General features: G+C 42.9%; 1 protein-coding gene and 1 long non-coding RNA gene across 2 annotated transcripts in view; one reads left to right on the forward strand and one right to left on the reverse strand.

The window, feature by feature from the left end:
• Positions 1-1,408: 1,408 nt before the first annotated feature.
• LOC126506715 (uncharacterized) lies at positions 1,409-14,079 on the reverse strand. The gene is made up of 4 exons (XR_007593315.1): positions 13,795-14,079; positions 13,491-13,649; positions 2,264-2,358; positions 1,409-1,508 (listed from the first exon to the last, which is right to left on the reverse strand). It is a non-coding gene; the product is annotated as an uncharacterized lncRNA (long non-coding RNA).
• A 166-nt stretch (positions 14,080-14,245) lies between these two features.
• The window catches only part of Gdi2 (GDP dissociation inhibitor 2), a 22,176-nt gene continuing 15,870 nt past the window's right edge, over positions 14,246-20,551 (forward strand). The window contains exon 1 of the mRNA XM_050150472.1: positions 14,246-14,443. Within this exon, the coding sequence (XP_050006429.1) occupies positions 14,399-14,443 (45 nt within the window). The 5' untranslated portion in view covers positions 14,246-14,398. The remainder of the gene's footprint in view (positions 14,444-20,551) is intronic.

Here is a 20,551-nt window from a genome sequence, read left to right on the forward strand (position 1 = left end):
AGCATAAAGCTGAAACTTTAATGCGCATATTTAACTTCTGTCTTGGCTGCTTTCTTACTGTGCCAGCCAATAAGACAATCAAGAAAAGAGTGAGTCAGGCCACACCTATCAGCCTCGCTGCCCTTGCATAGATAAAGGGTAGCTTTTCAGTGTCAATACTTTCTTTGAAGTGATTAGACAGAAAATTGAAGAATTCTCCTGCCTGAAGTTACAGCCTTCAAAGCAAAGCTAGCTTACTCTGTCTCTTCACTGGCCTTAACAGGATCTGCTGTGTCCTCCTAATCCTCCCCTAAAAGACTGAATGACTCCCTTAGAGAGCTCTCCTTGTCAGTCATCAAACTGTTTAGGTCAATAAATGTCAGACATTTTTGACTAATTATGGATTTTACGCTCACTCAACCTCAAACCTATAGAGCCACCCTCCTTTCATTGTGTTTTGTGAGTCCAGTTGACTTTCAGTATATCACACAACAACTGCCCTGGTTTGAACTGCCCAAATCTCTCCTGTAATTCATGTCTATCTACAGTTAGTCTCTGTACTGTGTCAGGGGGAGGGTTAGAAATTCAGTCTCTAGCATCCCTTAAAATAAATACAAGGACTTAACAAAAGCCTAAAATATTCTTCATTTTCATACCCTAGATGCATCTCAAGTCCAGGGACTGGGCTATAGCTCAGTTGGTAGAGTGCTTGTCTGACATGCAAGAGGCCCTGGGTTCAAACCCTAGTACTACACAAAGGGACATGGTGGTACACATCTATAACTAGTTCTGGGGAGGTAGAGACAAACAAGTCAGAGGTTCAAGTTCAGGGCCAGACTGAACTACATCAGATCTGTCAGAGAAACCATGACAACAACAACAAAAAAATATCTTAAATCCTTCTTTTCCCTTACTATGTTTTAATCATTCTTTTTAGAACATGTAAGAACATTTCTATGAGCCAGGTGGTGGTGGTGCATGCCTTTAATTCCAGCACTCAGGAGGCAGAGGCAGGCAGATCTCTGTGAGCCAGTCATAAAAAATAATCTGAAGTGAACTCACTCCTATCTGTTACACCTGGAGGGGCACAAGAGCATAATCTCAGAACAATTTCCTGTTTTTGAAGAGACTAAGGTTGTAAGACTCTTACCTTGGTTTCTTGGAGTTTTCTCACCAGCACTCAGAAGTCTCCTTGCACAGCACAGCTCCATTCTTGGACCGTGTTCCAACATGATGCCACCATGCCCAGCTCCATAGAAAATTTTCTTTCTTTCTTTCTTTCTTTCTTTCTTTCTTTCTTTCTTTCTTTCTTTCTTTCTTTCTTTCTTTCTCTCTCTCTCTCTCTCTCTCTCTCTCTCTCTCTTTCTTTCTTTCTTTCTTTNTCTTTCTCTCTCTCTCTCTCTCTCTCTCTCTCTCTCTCTTTCTTTCTTTCTTTCTTTCTTTCCTCCCTTCCTTCCTTCCTTCCTTCCTTCCCTCCTTCCTTCTTTCTTCTTCTTTATGACTGGCTATTATTATTTGTTAAAATGCCTCTGTGGAAAAACATGATTCTGCTGTGATCAGCTTGTCTGTCATGTTCAGCTTGCCCTTGTAATTAAATACTTTACTCTTATGATTCCTCTCAACCCTCAGAGTGTAAATTGTCTGATGCTCTGAATAAAGTTGGCTCTTGCATGAGACTTTAGTTCACCTCACGTCTAGGCTCCATTCTCCCATGTCCCACTTCCTCTAGAGCAGTGACAGTGGCACGTGCTTTTTATGTCAGCACTGGGGAGGGAGAGGCAGGAAGACCTCTGTGAGTTTGAGGTCAGCCTGATCTACATATCAAGTTCCAGGACTACACAGAGAGACATTATCTCAACAAATAAACAAACAGAAAAATAAATAAATAAACATTCATACTAATAAGAATTTTAACTTTTTGGAGAACACTTTAAAGTTAAAAAAAATAGCATAAAGTTAGGCTTCCCCAAACCATACAATTTGATATGATTCCACCAAATGAGCAATTTAAATATAATTTGCTAAGAGAAGATAATTAATGGCAAAAGTTATTTAAACTTTCTTAGCCATGGGTTTCCTTTTCTACAAACAAGAAGAACCTGTCTCTGTCTCCAGAGTGCTGGGATTAAAGGCATGTGCCACCATGCCAAGGATCTGTAGAAATTTTGTTAAGTCAATAGAGTCATGGGGGTGGCTGGTACAGATAACCAGTGGCTATAAGTCAAGGATATTGTTAAGCATCCTATGATGCCCAGCATAGCTCCACAGCAAAGAATGATCTTACCTAATGCATCACTAGGTTTAGATAATGCAGATCCAGTTGATGGAAACTCCTGGCTCTCATCACACGTGCAGGAGGAGTAGTCAACCACAGAGAAGCTGTGTGGAGAGGAGCTAAACTTAAGAGACAGTTTTCTGATTCTGCCTCCTTTTCTTCTATCAAGGGATTCAACATAGAGCCTCAAGCACATGAGGAGAACACTGTACTATTGAGCTGCTGCCCCAGCAAGTTTTCTATGTCCTAGCTTCAAGTCTTTCTGCATGTTTGTTTTTCCTTTCAATAATGAACAATGCAGCATTCTACCCCTGAAAGGTACACAACCTAGAAACAATACTGCCTTAGTTAATTAGGGTTACTATTGCTGTGAAGAGACACCATGACCATGGCAACTCTTCTAAAGAAAACATTTAATTGAGGGTGGCTTGCTTACAGTTTCAGAGAGATTCAGTACATTTTGATCATGAAGGGGAACAAACATGTCAGTGTACAGGCAGATGTGCTGAAGTGAGAGTGCTATATCTTACAGTCAACAGGAAGTCAACTGACTGTCACACTGAGGGAAGCTTGAGCAGAAGAGACCTCAAAGCTCACCCTCACTGTGACAGACTTCCTCCAACAAAGCCATACCTCCTAAAGTGCCACTCCCTTTGGGGCCATTTTCTTTCTAACCACCAGGAATACAGAGTAGAAAACACCCAGTTAGAGCCAGGGTGTACCAGTCATGGCACACCTGGAAGGCAGAGAGAGGAGGATCAAGAGTTCAAGGCCAGACTCAGCTACAGAGAAAAGTTTGAGGCAAACTTGGAATGTATGAGAAACCCTATCTAAAAAAACAAAGCAAGATAATATGCCAAACCAAGTTAGGGTGATGAGTGCTAAGAGAAGGATGATACGGAGTATTTTAAGACTCCAGAACAGTGGAATTTCACTGAGCTGGGAGAGGTAAGGAAAGAGCCCTACAGACATGACATCTACACTGAGAACTCAGGCAAGCAAGAGGAAAGCACAGCCACGTAGAAGATGAGTGTGTGAGTGCACATTCAACAGAGGACCAAATGTCCATAAGGGAAACAGCATGGCAAGTGTCTGGGATGCAAAAATGTTTGGTGTAGCAGTGCCAGTCTGTCTGTTGGCTCTTAACTCTAGTTCTGCTTTCCTCTGCATTGCAGTGGACAAAAAGCCAGCAAGTTACATTTCCCGGATTTCTTTGCCAACTGGCTATTGGCCAGGTTTTGCCAGTGGAAAGCAGTGGAGGAGGATGGTGATGGGTGTTTTGTGTGTATGTGTGTGCCATGTTCTTCCACATCGCTAGCATCTCCATTACTGGCAGCAACAGCAGCCAGTGACTGAATCCTTCTGGGTCCACCAGCAGCCATGGCAGGGTCACTACATCAGCCTCACTAGCAGTGGTGGGAACAATGGTGGATACATGCTGTGCTGGTGGCCACAGCATCCTTTGCTGAGGTTAGGTAGCATCATTTTCACACTTCTCCAGCTTAGGTCCACGCAGTTATAAATCTCTGGGGAAACAGACCTTTTTACGCTTCTAAGTCTTTTTAACACTTCCATTTATCACACTGCCTATATTTAAAATACTTTCTGACTGGACCCTAAAATAGCAGCTGAGTCATAAAATAAGATGGGGTGGAGGAGGGCTGTGGAGAGAGATTTGGTTCAATAGATAATTCAACAGCAGGTGCTTCAAGTTGTGTTAGGAAATGATAAGGCATTTGGACTTTATCTTAAAAGTAGTGGAGACCCACAGAAGACAAAGACACATTAAAGACTGAACACAGGGTCTTTTCCTTGCTTGAGCACACAAGTACTGGATCACTGATCTACATCCTCAGTGTGAGGTTTTAGTAATCCTTTTTAGAAAACAAAACACCTCCTTTTCAAAACACCCAGAAGAGCTGATACTAAATCTTTCTCCTCCTCTCCTCCTCTCCCCTCCCCTCCTCTCTCTTCCTCCCTCCCCCTCCCCCCCTCAGACAGGGTTGCTCTGTGTAGCCCTGGCTGTCCTGGAACTAGCTTTGTAGACTAGGCTGGCCCTGAGCACACAGAGATCCACCTGTCTCTGCCTCCTGACCTCCTGTGTGCTAGGATTAAAGGCAGGCACCACCACCGACCAGTTTGTTTTTGTTTTTGAGACGGTTTCACTATATAGAGCCTAGGATGGCCTCAGATTCATAGAGATCCCCTGTCCTTTGCCTCCTGTGAGCTGGGATTAGAGGTGCGTACCACCATTCCTTCTCTTTTTCTTTCCTTTTTTTAGTTCTAGGGATTGAATGCAGGGCCCAGTGAATGCTAGGTAAACATTTACTACTGAACTATATCCTCACCACTTTATTCCATTGCATTTAATCCTAGCTGATCATGGCAGCATGCCCAAGTATCCTGTTTATTCAAGTATTTGATCACTTCTCATGTGCTCAGCACTTTTCACAGTGTTGGAAGCATACTTGTAGACAAGGCAGAAAATATCCCTGCCTTCATGGACTTTGACATTTTAGTTGGCAGGCAAAGAGCAAGCGAAGAAAATAATTTGCAATCTGATAAAGCAGTGGAAAACAAATAAGCAGAAAACTGACAGAATATTGGTTGAGGGGAAGTGGGAAGGGCTAGCTGTGCGAAAATGCTCAGGGAGGAAGTGGAGGATGATCGTTGTGGAACCAAGAAGAGTACCAAAGTGTTATGTGGTTAAAGGCCAGATTCTAGGACTTGAAAAACGAATGTGTTTGGATTGTGCCAGTCAAGAAGCAGAGGCCCAGCACAAGACAAATTGAAGGGCCTGCAGAGGCTAGATGAAGCAATTCGCTGTGAGTTGTATTACCAGCCTGGCATTTTTTTCTAGATACAAAATATATGCAGAGGCATGGACATGGCCAGATTAATTTTTTAGAAGACAATGGATACAATATAGACAACCAGAGTATTGAGAAAGCCCATTGAGAAACCATCATGTGATCAGTGGCCCAAAAGAGAAGAAACCTGCCTGGTTTAAGGCTCGCCCATTCTTAAACTCAATTACTTCCTTTGTAGAGTGAGAGTAAAAGCTTAGTAAAAAACAGTTCAGCAAACAGCTGTCCCCAATCCCTGAGATATGTGAGACTCCAATATACTACAGTGTCAAGATTTGATACATTTAAGATTGATGAACTTTCTACCGTTCTCCACCACCCAACCTACTTCCTCTTATTCAGGTTTCACTCCAGCAGGAACTAAGAACAGCTGTGGCTTTGTAACTGACTGAACCAATTAGTGTCTTTAAAGTCACTTCGCCATGGGTAGTTTTTGTTGTTTAACTAGCTGTTTATCAACTGGGATAGGCAGTGATGCAAGAACTAAAAATGGCTGCAGAGGTGTGGCCGGGTTCTGTCTGGAAAGGTTAGTTCAGCTCAGGTGTTTGATTTTGTTTACTGTCCTTCCTGCAGGGCTATTGGACCTGTACTGCCAACATTAAATTTCAGTGTAAAGGATCTTTGGTAGCTTTAAATTCGGTTCTTGTATCCCAGTGCCTTTATATTTCTTGATAACTGTATCATTGAAGAAATACTGTTCATTCAAAACAACATGGTATAATTCAGCTGATACACTTAAAAGCCTCTCTAATATCTGTACTGGATGGTTTTGTATCAACTTGACACAAGCTAGAGTCATCAGAGAAGAAGGAGTTTTAGTGAGAAAATGTCTCCATAAGATCCAGCTCTAAGGCATTTCTCAATTAGTGATCAATGGGGGAGGGCCAGGCCATATTAGGTGGTGCTACCCCTGGGCTGGTGGTTCTGCATTCTATGAGAACACAGGCTGAGCAAGCCAGGGGAAGGAATTCAGTAAACAGCACTCATCAATGGCCTCTGCATCAGCTCCTCCCTCTAGGATCCTGCCCTGTTTGAGTGCCTGTCCTGATTTCCTTCAGTGATGAACAGCAATATGGAAGTGTAAGCCAAATAAACCCTCTCCTCCTTAACTTGCTTTTTGGTTATGGTGCTGTGTCACAGCAATAGAAACCCTAAGACAAGTTGGTACTAGTGTAGTGGGGTATTGTTGTGACAGACCTGACCATTATTTTTGGTGAGGCTTGTGGGAATATGGAACTTTGGATTAGAAGAGTTATTGAGTGTTAAAGGCTCAGTGGGATGTTCTTTAGGAGTTTGGAAGATAAGAATGTTGAGAACAGTATAGAGGTACAGAGGATGGAGGCTTGGCTTGTGAAGTTTTAGAGGGAAGTTTCAAATCTGTATTGGGGTCATCTGTTATTCTGAATTAAGAATCTGTGAGTCTGGTTAGTTGGGGCTGAAGAATCAGCTGTGTTTGACAAGATACCAGAATTACTAAAGCAAAACTGCTTTGCTGGAATACTTGATGCTAATCAGCTGGAGCTAAGAAATTAGTGGTGATTAAGAAGACACCAGCATCACTAAGGTAAAATCTTCAGGGAAGTGTTTCCTGAGAGCACAAAAAAGCTGTGTTCTAGAGGTGGTCAAAGTTGTACCTTGTTCAGGCAGCTGGACATGGTAATGTGTAAGAGTCACTTGGTGGTACTGGTTTGAAGGCATGATGGGGTCACGGACAATAGCTAAGGCTTGATGTTGTGATAAGCCAGGAAAGTCCATTGAAAAACATTGAAGATGTTCTACATACTGTAATATCAATATCAAGCACATCAATATCATTAGTGTACAGATTTGCTTTAATCTTTTTTTTTTTTTTCTGAGACAGGGTTTCTCTGTGTAGCTTTGGAGCCTGTCCTGGAACTCACTCTGTAGACCAGGCTAGACTCGAACTCACAGAGATCTGCCTACCTCTGCCTCCTGAGTGCTTTAAGACAGGGTTTCTCTGTAGCTTTTGGAAGCTGTCTTGGAACTTGCTCTGTAGACCAGGCTGGTCTTGAACTCACAGAGGCCCACCTGTTTCTGCCTCCCAAGCACTGATTAAAGGCATGCACCACCACTACTTTAATCTTTTAATAAATAGTGTCTTAGGGTTTCTATTCAGTGAAGAGACACTATGACATGACAAATCTTATAAAGGGAACATTAATTGGGGACTGGCTTACAGTTCATAAATTTAGTCCATGCTCATCAGAGTGGGAAGCATGGTGGCATGCAGACAGACATGGTACTGGAGAAGTAGCTAAGAATTCTTACATCTGGACTCAAAGGCAGGAAAAATGAGCCACTGTGCCTGGCTTGAGCTTCTGAAACCTCAAAGCCCATGCACTTCCTCCAAGAAGGTCATATTTACTCCAACAAGACACCTCCTAATAGTGCCGCTCTCTGTGAGTCTATGAGTGACATTTTTGTATATCAAATAATTGTTCTAAAATAAAATTATATAGTATCTGGAAATGATTTTTATACCTATTTTATTTGTTGTAGTCAGAGGCTGCTCGTTAATTAAATTAACCACCCATTAATTAAGTCACTGCTTGGTCAATCACTTAAGCATATTGCTAGCTAGCTCTTATATCTTAAATTAACCCATTTCTGTTAATCTGTGTATCGCCACAAGGTCATGGTTTAAGGGGCAAAGTTCCAGTGTCTGTCCCCTCCAGTGGCTACATGGCGTCTCTCTGACTCCACCTACTTTCTCCCAGCATTTAGCTTAGTTTTCCCACCTAACTCTATTCTGCCCTGCTACAGGACCAAAGCAGCTTTATTCATTAACAAAGCACATTCATAGCATACAGAGGGGAATTCCACATTAATCTGTATACCTAAAGTTACATAAAAATTTATCAGGTTAATGAAGGGCTACTACTTGGCAGGTATGGTTGCACACACATTTAATCTCAGGACTCAGGAGTCAGTGGCAGGTGGATCTCTGTGATTTCTAGGTCAGCCTGGTTTACAGAGTGAGTTCCAGGACAGCTGGGCTGTTACACAGAGAAACCCTATCTTAAAAAACAAAACAAAACAAAACAAAACCAAAATAAGAGCTACTAGTGGGAGACATTTAAAATAAGTCCTGGTCTAGCCAGTGTGGTGGTAGATCTCTGTAAATTTGTGGCCAGCCTGGTCTACAAAGCCAGTTCCAGGCCAGCCAGGGCTACAAAGTGAGATATTATTTCAAAACAAAACAAAAAACAGAAGCTTTCTCGAGGCCTGCCCCTTCGGATTGACTGACAGGCTTACATGTCTTTTAGGAAAAATGGAGATTCCAGTAACAGCTGAAGGAAAAGGGACTTGGGAGGGAAAAAGTGGTGAGCACCAGTGAAGAATCTCTTCTTTGCTCAAGGCTTAAATCTTTTCATACACTGATCAGTTGTCATTTTTGTACCTGATCAGTATATCACTCAGTAGGTAAAGATCTGCTTCCAAACTGAATCTGGCTTTCTAGTTTACTTACACTACAAGTAACCCTTTCTCATTAAAAATTGATCTGCATCAGACAGTGGTGGCACATGCTCTTAATCCCAGCACTCAGAAGGCAGAGGCAGGTGGATCTTTGTGAGTTCGAGGCCAGTCTGGTATACAGAGCTGGCTCCATTGCTACTGAGAAATCCAGTCTTGAAAAATAAACAAACACCAAAAAAAGCCCCCAAACCAAAAAGTGATCTGCATGCACCATATCTGAGAACAGTATCACATTTATCCTCCACTTCCACAAAATGCAGGAGGTAGATGGGGGGGGGGGTGTCCCACCCCCATTCAAGTTGTATCATTCCTCAAGTTTGAATGTGATACATTGTTTGGGGTTGCAGTTGATTCATTACAACAATAAGCAGGATTATCCTCTGAGCCAGACATCAACTTCTGGAGTTTAGCTGTGCCCACTTGCCAAAGATCATCCCAGCTGGATTTGTTGACTGTTTACATACATCATAGAGGGATCACTGAACCCTTGCCTGAGTATCCAGCCACCCCCAGTCACCTGTTGTATGTAATTCTGCTCTATTGCACATGGCCTAAGGGAGGGACTAGAGAATAAAGACCAGGGAAGATTAGGGGAAGGGGGCTCTGAGACTTTCTGGTGTGGCCTTGTGGGGCAGGAGCACTCACGCTCTATGGGTAATCAATCCCTCACCTATGCCCAGCAAACTCATTGGCTCCCTAGAGAGAACTCTGGTGAACTCATGCCCCAGTTTGTTGTTGGGACTTTAGTGGGAGGGGTAGATTTTATGTATGTCTTCCTCTGGGAAGGAATTTTAACACCAGCTACCAGACCTTATGGCTGCAAACAACTTAATGAAAAACAAAACCAAACCAAACAAAAACACCTTCCAGACCTTAATGATTTGGTCTTCCTGAGGGGCACTGGGAACAAGTTTAGCATTTCCAGTGGTTGCTATTCCATCAGACGGTGTGGGAAATTGGTGAGTCCAAGCAATTAACTGCAAAAGTGGTTTGTGAGTGTTTGGTTTGCTAAACCTATAATTTCCTTAATGGGAAGGTAATAAAAATCTTTTGGTGATCCAGCCCATGTGACAGACCCTTTGGACACATAGAGATGGACTGCAGTCGTAACCCTAATACTCTATCCAGTATGTACTTGTAAGTTTGTATGTTTTCAGGACGGAGGTTTTCTCAGGTAGAAAAGTGATGATATATTATTAACTTAAAATTTCTAGAAAATGTTTGTTTTTGAGACACCCCTTCCCAAAAAATGTTCAGTGATAAATGAACCAATTTCAGTGAACAAATTAAAAGGCAATTAAATCAAGTACTATGAACACCATCACATGGCCATTTTCTAATTCTTCTAGACTATCGAAGAGGATGTATGAGATTTTGAAATTGGAACCTGGTATAGTAATGCCACTGGGGGGAAAGAGGGGTAGAGGCACCATAATGATATATAGTGAGACTATGTTTCTAAATAATACAATTTAAATTGGCAGTTAGCTGAATGAATTTATGGTGTTGGTATTGAATGGCCAGCAGATCAGCTCCCAGTGAAAGCAGTTTGATCTCTGATAGTTTGGGAACGTCTATACCTTTAAAAGAGCCTCATGTATTCCCCACTCTGGTATCAAACCATTGTCAGGTTTTAGTGCATTAGGCCAGAGTATTTTCATCAGGTAAAAGATTTTTAGAATTTGCCAGGTCTTCAGGAAATATCAGAGAAAGGCTACATTTCTGATTGGGAAGAAACCTGCCAAGTTCTTTTTAAAGACAGAGACTCATGTAGCCCAGGTTGGCCTGGATCTTGCTATGTAGCAGATGACCTTTAACTCCTAATCTTCTTGCCTCCACCTAAGGAATGCTAGGATTATAGGTACTAATCACCACGAACAGCCTGATTCCAGGTTCTGTGTACGTGTGTGTTCATGTAGGTGACTGCATTTACAGAATGTGCCTGTGGGAGCCAGAGTTCAACCTCAATTGCCATTCGTCAGGAGCGATCTTATTCTCCAAGACACAGTCTCACTGGGACCTCGGGCTTACGGATTCAAGTAGACAGGTTAGCCAGTGAGCCCCAGGGACCTGCTCACCTCCACCTCTCCACTGCTGGAATTATAAACCCAAGATACCACATGAGACTTTTGATGCGTTCTCTGGGGATTAACTCACCAATTAACCAATTGAACCACCCCTCAATCCTCAACACCACTTTCTTATGCACTGGAGCAGAGTCTCAGGGCCTTAAATTTTGTGTTCAAATCTCTCAACTCACAAGGGCTCCTCCAGACACTTAAAACTATACAACTGCTGGAGACTTTAAGTTAAAGCTAAAACAACCCTTCCGAGGCAGACAGATCTAAACTACTGTTGTATAGAAGCATTCGCCAAGCTAAACTGCCACCATCTTCAGTTCAGCTGGGCCTGCTTGCCAGAGATCATCACAGGTGGGCTTGCTGACTGCTGGCATTTCCTCTTGGAGGGAGGAAGGAGGTGGGGAGGGCTGTGGGACCTTCATCTGAATATCCAGCTACCCTTCCCATCCAGATGTATGCAATTTTGCCCTAATTGCACATGAGGGGCAGGTAGGGGAGGGCAAGAGGGGTGTCTTCTGAGAAGGGCTAGGGTATATAGGTGGAGAAGGATGAGGGGAAGGGACGCTATCTACACTATAAAGTTTTTTTTTTTTAATATCTACACTATAAAGTGTGGGGGTTTGTGGTCTTTAAGCTGGGTGTCAACTTTCCAGTGTTCCCCAAACCCCTCACTCACTTCTCTGAAGGGAAAGCCTAATAAGCTCAATGATTCATCAGAGCAAACTATGGTGGAATTACACTTTGGTTTGCCCTTAGGACTCACAGGAGTTGGTAGGTGTTTACAGCTTCTCTTGGGAAAGAATTTTAGCAATACTCAGTAGTTTTGAAGGTTTTCTTTTAGATTTTGAAATTCTCCTCTGATGACTGAGCACTCTGCCTCATAGCATGGAGGAAAGCTGCTATGCATGCAGGCTTGGTTGGTCAGTTTTATCCTATAAGGCATACCTGCCTGTCTTCAAGGGGAAAAGACAACTGTGCAAAGGGTTTAGTAGAATCAGAGTATTTAGATAAAGGGAATGGTCAAGGTTTAAAGTACAGTCCTGAGTTTGCTGCTCAGACTTTTTCTTTCCAAAGAAAACTTTAAGGAGGCAACTTCTGATTCTCCTTTCCACTTGTACTTGTTACTATGGCAAGCACATGCGTGTGACCCTGCACATGTGGGTGAGTGGAGGCCAGGCGACAACGGGGAGTTCTTTCCTTCCACCTTCGTGGCTTCTGGGGAGTGAAGTCCGATTGTCACGCCTTTGCAGCAAGCGCTTTTACATGCCTTATCAGCTCACAGCTTCTGATTTATTTAGATCCTTCTACATACAAACTAAAAACCTAACATTGCTTAGGCAGGGAACCTTAAAAGAATTCTTTTTTGTGGTGCTAGGCATGAAACTGGCATTCCAACCAACCAGGCTAGGGCTTTGAGCATGCTAGGAACTGCTCTACTGAGCTACATCCCTTCCATTTTTCAGGGTTGTTGATGACCATTTTTTGTTTCTTTACCCCCCAAGTATGCTTTGAAAACAATTCTCTCCAACCTAAAACCTTTTCTATTGTGGTTATTTCTTTTCCAAGATGTTTGTTTAGATTAACTATGTCCTTCCAAATTATATATAGTCTGGGCTCATGATTTTAATACAGGAACTTTAGTTGGAGTACAAGAAAGTAGAGTCCTGGACTTCTTGAATTAGAAAGAGCTTTTGTAAATCTCAAATAAAAAGTTTAAAAAAGTATCTGTTTGATCAGGCAGTGGTGGCATATGCTTTTAATCTCAGCCCTCAGGAGGCAGAGGCAGGTGGATCTCTATGAGTTTGAGGCCAGCCTGGTCTACAAGAGCTAGTTCCAGGACAGGCTCCAAAGCTACAGAGACACCTTGACTTGAAACAAACAAAAGTATTTGCTCAAGGCCATTAAATCGATCCCCAATCCTCTTAACTGTACATTCCAATATGACTTTTCTTTTTCTTTCCCAGAGCTGAAGACTGAACCCAGGGCCTTGGGCTTGCTAGGCAAGCGCTCTACCACTGAGCTACGTCCCCAATCCCCAGTATGACTCTTAACATAGTTCTGATACTAACCTGGCCAACAGATGAGACTACTTAACTGACTCATTTAGTAAAACGTGAGGGTGAGGGAAGGATGATGAAAGGTGGCTGAAGCCTGGAGAGATGGCTCAGAGGTTAAGAACACTGACTGCTCTTCCAAAGGTCCTGAGTTCAATTCCCAACAACCACATGGTGGCTCACAACCATCTGTAATGAGATCTGGTGCCCTCTTCTGGCGTGTGAGCATACATAGAAGGAATGTTGTATACATAATAAATAAATCTTTAAAAAAAAAAAAAAAGAAAGTTGGCTGAAGCCTGGTGGTGGCGCACGCCTTTAGCCTTTAATCTCAGCAATCGGGAGGCAGAGGCAGATGGATCTCCGAGTTTGAAGCCAGCCTGGCCTACAGAGCTAGTTCCAGGACAGCCAGAGTTGTTACACAGAGAAACCCTGTCTTGAAAAACCAAATAAATAAATAAATAAATAAAATAAATGTTGGCTGAGAATAAGTATGGTGGTTTCAAAACCAGTGGAGCTTGAAATCCAGGGGATTGCTTTACTGGGGAGTAGTGGAAGGTGTACTTTGGATTCTGACAGCTCTGCCTGTCAAAAACTCTCAAATTATAAAATTTAACAAAGTTTAACGAAGAACAGAATCTAGAACCAAGTAGCATCCCAATGATGGTTCAGAACGCCCCCTCCAGTGTGGTGAACTGTAATTAGGGATAGAAACAGAGTAAACATACAAAATTACCTCAACAGTGCAATTCTTTTATGGGCACACTTTAGCAGCCTTCAGCCTGGGCTGAGTCCAGTTGCTTGGTTATCACGGTATATACTTCATAACCTGCTTTGCATCTCAAGCTAGAGTGCAGACCGTTATATCGGAAGGTCATTCTGGACCCAATTTTACCTATAAAGTATGGATACCAGTTTAGAAGAGATTTGTTCGAACAGAACCACCCAATTTTAAAACAGGGTACGCAGGAATCCTAAGCTCTTCCCCGCCCTGCGGGCAGGGGCAGGAGCCAAGCTGCAGAGGCAACACGGCTGCCAACCTTCCAAGAAGATGATGCTCTCACGACTTGGCCCCTCAAACGCATCAGCCGGTGCACATCCCACTCCAGATCCCCAGGGCGGAGTTCGGGCTCCTGGGACTGAGGACGAGAGAGCCACACCGCGGGAGTCAGGCACGTGGTCGCCCAGCCGCAGTTTCCGCCCTGTTCCTCCCATTCAACTATAGCCCAGGCCTCGCGTGTCGCCGCCCAAACCACTGTGCCACAAGACGGGTGGAAACACCGGAAGCCAAGATGGCAGCTTTCCGTCCTTCTCTCGCGAGAGGAGCGGAGAGGGGAAGGTGGGACGAGCAGGAAATGCACCAATGAGAGAGCAGGCCGTGCGCGACTGACGGCCCCGCCGGCCTCTCGCACGCCCCTCCCTGACTGCGGCGCTCGCTCTGCGCTCCCCGCGCTCTCCCCGCCTCCCCTCCCTCCCCGCCCGGCTCTTCTCTTCCCGTTGAGGTGGCGCCCGGCCTCGCCTCCTAGTCAGCTTCGCTTTTCCTCTCCTCGAGTCTTTCCTTTTCCCCGGGGCCCAGAGCGGCCAGACTTCTCATTTCTTTCTCTACGGTGGCCCAGAGCCCCTGCGTGCGCTCCTTCCCCCGCCATGAATGAGGAATACGATGTGATCGTGCTGGGCACCGGCCTGACGGTGAGCTGCGGTGGACGGCGGGGAGACGTGTCCGTTCGGCCTCTACCGGGTCCGGGGCAGAGGGCGGGTCCCTTCGGTGGACACTGAGCTAGCTCCGCCCGCGCCCTAACAGCCGGTGTCTGCACTCCCTTGGGGACCGTCCATCCCCCCCACCCCCCAATCCGTCTTGTGTCTGGGGAGGGAGGTCATGGCTTGTTGGGATGCACTGATTTGAAGGCGCCCGAGTGTTAGGAAAAACCAGGATGTGGAGCTTGGGACGGGTGTCTGGGAAGCTAGCCCATTGGGAAGTTGAGGACAGAATCGCCGGACAGCTGGAGAGAAACAGCTTCGTCCTTCTGCAGGAAGGAAGAGGAAAGGGAAAACAGCCTGTGCGCCTTCCTTCCACTTCCCTTTTGGGTGGATGACCTCTCCCGATTGGAAGCAGGCAAGCCCTGCACGGAGCGGGAGGGAGTCGCAGCTGGCGCTTGCATTTCCTAAGTGGCCAGCAAAAGGGGCTGGGAAGGCCATGCAGAAGGATATCATTGGTCGGTAATTGTCCTAGTCTGGACAACTGAAGTTTCTAGAGAAAATAATGAAACGAGTTTCTTAAAATAAGAAAGAAAGAAAGAAACCCTTACGTATTCCTTTGCCGTCCTCTCATCTTCTCAGTAGACTGGGAAATGAATTGTCTATTAAGTACTTTCACCCCGGGCCCATGCCGTGTTTCCCTTTTGTGTGGTTTATTGCGTGCTACCAGTTTCTTAGTGTTTTCCTTTAAGAAATGGATTGGGGAGGGGAGGCTAATTTCTCTGTACTACATTGCAGGCAGGTTAGAAGGTAACTGTGCAGCGTGAATGTATTGACAATATATAAATATAAGTCAGTACCTAGTGCTGTAGTGTATTTATCTTTGTGGATATCTGCCTACTTTGAGTTGTTTAGATGATCTGCAAAAAACGTAGACAAATGTCTGTATCTTGTGTTTTTTTTTTTTTTCTTGACTTGTTTAAGAAAAGAGCGGACCATTTGCCAAAAGAAATGGCAGAGAGAACCAATCATTTTGACTATCACTTTGGATGTGTGTGAAATTATGACTGGGTTATTTCATGCATCCCAAACAAATGCCTGAGTCATTTAATAAAAGCCACGGCTTTCAAATTTGTTGAAATGCATTTAATCTTTTGATCAAAAAAATTTTTTTAGATAAAATACTCTGAAATAACTGAAATAACTGTTTTAGAGAAAACCTTCAAGATTTTTATATCACTTTTTTTTTTTTTACTTTTAGGAAAAGCTTATTTTTCTCTTTATAGTGATTAGTGAAGCTTGCTAAAGAAGGTTATTTTATTTTGGACAAGGTCTCACTATGTAGCCTTGAATGCCTGGAACTCAGAGCTCTGTCTATCCCTGCCTCCTGGGTATTGGTATTAAAGGCAAGGCCAAAATGTCCTGCTCATGGGGCAGTGGTGGTGTGCGCCTTTAATCCAGCACTCAGGAGTCAGGGGCAGGCGGATCTCTGTGAGTTTGAGGCCAGTCAACCAAACAAACAAAAAAGTCCTGCTTAAGGCTCAATAGACGTGTACCTGCCCAGGGGTAGACTGTCAAATAGGCTCCATTGCTTATCTCGAAAGTCACTTACTTATTTTAAATGATTTGATTTTATTTCTCCCCTTCCCCTCTTTCTCCCCTTCTTTTTTTCCTAATTTCTTTTTTTGAGGCAAGGTACTTCTGTGTAGCCCTGGCTGTCCTGGAACTCACTTTGTAGACCAGGCTGGCCTTTAACTCACAGAAATCTGCTTGCCTCTGCCTCCTGAGAGCTGGGTTTAAAGGCAGTACACCACCACAGCCCAGCTAAATTAAATAGTTTTAGGCTAGGGATAATAGGAATTAAGAAAAAAAAAAAGCACTTGAAACATTGGTCCTATGACCACTACTTTAGGGAATACAACTCTCACAGCTATGGCAGAGTTTTTCAAGACTAAATCTAATGTGAGCAAATTTAAATTATAGTTTAGGATTTTCAAATCAAGTACAAAACCTCAAATTGATAATCATGTTTTAATAAAGAGAAATGGTAGGGGGAATGTTCTGCAATATAAGATAATTTTTAAACATGCTTAGAAAGTTGTTTAAATATCAAAATACATGTTTCTATTCATAATTTCTAGGCTTACTGTGAAGAAAACAAAAAAGCTTTTGGGAAGCACAAATGGCTGCAGAGTTGGCTCCTCTTTTCAAATAAACTAATTCTAGCACAACGCATTGATTTATTACCAAGTCCATATGAGTTGTGTGCCAATTATGTGATAAAAGTCTGCTTACACACTCAAAGCACAGAAATGCAGAAATTGCCAGCAAAAAAAGAAGGGGTGGGAGGCAAAAATGAGATGGAATAACTCAAAAGGCAAAGCAGCCCAAGACTAGTCAAAGAGGGCTGGAATCCCTATAAAGCTTGCTAGATCATAATTCCTTTGTTACGTTCCAGCACAAAAAATTAGATACTAGTTATCAAGAAATTTTTTCTTACATTGTCATCATTAGAAAGGCTTTTTTATGAAAAAAAAAAAAACCCTATAGGTTTGTTTTTGTTATATGTCCCCCTTCGCCACCCCCAAGATAAGGATTTTCTGTATAGCCCTGGTTGTCCTGAAACTCTGTAGACCAGGCTGGCCTCAAACTCAGAGGTGGCCTGCAAATACAACACATATACACACACCATGCTGGGATTAATGGTGTGAACCACCACCAACACCACAGGGTAACCAAACTAGAGTTCTTTAAAATAACAACTCTCAATGCTAGAGAATTACACAGAATCTGCCATTTCTAACAGAGAAAGAAGTAAAGGTCTTTACTAAAGTTATTTTTAATACTTGTGGATTAATATGAGTTTAACTGATAGAAAGCAATGCCAATATCAAGGGACATTGAAAACACAACACTATTTAAAAGTAACAAGTTCCCTGCACTCAAAGTCCTTGACATACCAATATTATACAGCATTTGGTACCTTTTTATTGGGTTCTTAAATCTTCAACACTAAATATAAGTCAAAGATGAAGGACATCAAATGTTTTGTGTCCACAGATAGTCAAAGTTACTTCTAATTTGAGTTTTTAAATTTTGGCTACAAGTCTCTTCAAGGTTTAACCTAAATCAAGATTTCACCTGCTATTATTGCTTCTATCAATAATGGTCCTAAAGTCACCACCCTGCACTGATATAATTCTAAAAGAACACCTCCCAGTATACACCTTTAAGGCCTACAGAGGAGGAAAGTTAGCATAACTATAAGACACAGAAACTCTTAGAATTCTAGCTACTTATGAATCCACTACTCAAGAAATTCACAATTCCAGTGAAAATGTAAATAAAGGGTGTTATTTTGTTAAACAGACTGTGCTATCTTTGATAATAGTGATACTTCTGAAGTAGGCGGGTGGGAACTTGCAGGATAGCTCTGCACACACTTAGCTATACTCAACTGACCTTATTAATGGGCAAGTATGAAATATTCTCAATGACAATACAAAATGGAAATAACTAGCTCTCAAAATATGCTGGCGGCCACAGGACCACTGAGAGAGCAAAATCCACCACAAACTACTTGGAACTCCAATTAGACATTTAAGTCAGAACCTGCGGCCTCTCCTGGGTAGAGTGATTCATTTTGGCACCCATCTTCCCAATTCACACTCAACTTCAGTCACTGGGTGTGAGGGTGCATACCTTCTAATCCCAGCACTGGAAAGGCAGAGAGAAAGTTCTCTTTGAGTTATGGCCAGCCTGATCTACATAAGGAGTTCCAGGACAGCCAGGGCTACACAGAGAAATCGTGTCTCGACAACCCCCCCCCCCCCCCCCCCCCCAAAAAAAGAGGATTCCAAATAAATCTTTTGAAGCTCTAATGTAATACCACAAATGGAAAATTCCACCCTGACATCATCTAGCTGGGTGGTTGTCAAGATGCAGATTCACTAAAATTACTGTATTAAGATATTTTCAGGCTGCGTATATTCTTAGCATAAGTACAATTTATGTTCAGGTTTGGATGCCATTCCCAAGAAACCTTGCTGTGGCTTGCTTGCTTTTAATCCCAGCATTTAGGTGGCTGAGGAGGCTGGGTGAGACAAATCTCTGAATTTAAGGCCAGCTTGGTCTATCTAGAGTGTACCAGGCCAGCCAAATAAAAACAATAAAAATTCTTATGTATGCAAATATCCTAAATTGTGAAAAAAAGCAAAGATTTGAAACATCTGTTCCCAGGCATTTCAATCAGGGATTTGCAGCTTGTATTAGCCTTAGAAGATGCAAGCACTTTGTGTTTCAGATTTGCTTTTATGCATGTTTACAGGTAAAGTCAGGTATTTGTCTGATTTGATGACTGATTTTTATCTCATTTCATGTCACATTAGATTTGAAAGGCTACTCTAGGTTACTATTTTAACTCACATGATAAGCTGCCATTATTTCCTTTTCTTAAAATATGTATTTATTATGTATACAGTGTTCTGCCTGCATATATGCCTGTACTCCAGAGAGGGCACCAGATCTCATTACAGATGAACCAACATGTGTTTGCTGGGAATTAAACTCAAGACCTCTGGAGTTTGCTTAGAATGAACATTTCGCAGCAAGGTGGCATGTGGCAAACCAGTAAACATAATTTGAGATCTCCTGCTTGCAGGATTAGTCAGGTTTTCAGGTAGGAAGTAATATTTTAGGCTATGCAGGCCACGTGGGCTCTGTCACAGCTATTCTGTTACTGGGAAAATAGCCACAGGCAGTGTATATACAAGCAAGCATCATGCTATACCTGTAAGATGATTTATAAAATGAGTCTGTAAGCTAGATTTGGCCATGGACCTTAGGAGCCCCTGCTCTGTAGCAGGAGAGTAGATGAGTGATGCCTTCAGAAGACCACAGACAAGCATCTACACTTTTGATGTGAGCACTTGGGAAGCAGAGTTTGAGCTCTTTGAGTTCCAGGGCAACCTGGTCTTCATACTGAGTTCAGGCCAACTAGGGATACAGATATACAGTGAGACACTGTGTCAAGAGACAGAACAACAGAAAACATGAACAAATCTTTTTTGGGGTCATATGCGTATGCACACATTTATTCGGTGCAGGTATGTGTTATGTGTGTGAGGAAGACGAGGAAAAGCGAACTATTAATAGTTTTTAAGCACTATCCACCAATTTTGAAGTAGGGTCTCTCACTGGCCTGGAACTCACTGAGTGTATTAGCCTGGGTAACCACTGAGGCCCAATCAGGATCTGCCTGATTCTGACTCACCAGCACTGGGATTACAAGTGTGTGTCACTATGCCTGACTTCTTTTCATATGGCTTTAAGGGTTCTAACTTGCATCCCTGTTCTTGGAAGGATTATAGAGCACATTTTCTCCTCAGCCCATCTTTTCAACACATTTGTGTTAGACTTCAGCGGCTGACAAACAACCCAAGGGTAATTTATTTTGGCTCCTCCTTTCAGAGGCCAAGTGGCTCTAATGAGCAGAGCAGCCCACATAGTCAAAGACAGGAAGCAGAGGGAAAGAATGCTTGTACTGGTTGGCTTTCTCCTTTTCTTCCTGATTGGGATTCCCCTCTGTATGTTATGAATATCATTGGTTAATAAAAGAACTGCTTTGGGCCTATAGCAGCTTTATAGGGGAACAGAGCTAGGCAGGGAAAACTAAACCTAATGCTGGGAGAAAGAAGGGCGGAGTCAGAAGCCATGTAGTCCTGCCAGAGACAGATGCCGGTTGGAATCTTGCCTTGCCAGTAAGCCACATCAATATACAGATTACTAGAAATGGGTTCAATTAAGATGTAAAGTTAGCCAATCAAAAGTTAGGGCTAATGGACCAAGCAGTGTTTTAAATAATATAGTTTCTGTATGGTTATTTTGGTTCTGGGTTGCCAGGACAAACAAGTGGCCTCCTTACTACATCCCCCTTTTATTTCCTTCTATGTGTAGCTGCCACATTTGGGGCAGGTCTTACCTCCATAGTTATTCACCCTCACAGACACACCTTGAGGCGTGCTTTGTCAGTATTCTAGGTGAGTCCTCTTTGTTATGTTTTTTTTTTTTTTTTTTTTTTTTTTTTTTTTTTTTTATTTTTGT

Source organism: Alexandromys fortis, unplaced genomic scaffold, assembly GCF_014885135.2.
Source record: "Alexandromys fortis isolate MF-2015 unplaced genomic scaffold, M_Fortis_MF-2015_v1.1 scaffold_69, whole genome shotgun sequence".
NCBI lineage: Eukaryota > Metazoa > Chordata > Mammalia > Rodentia > Cricetidae > Alexandromys > Alexandromys fortis.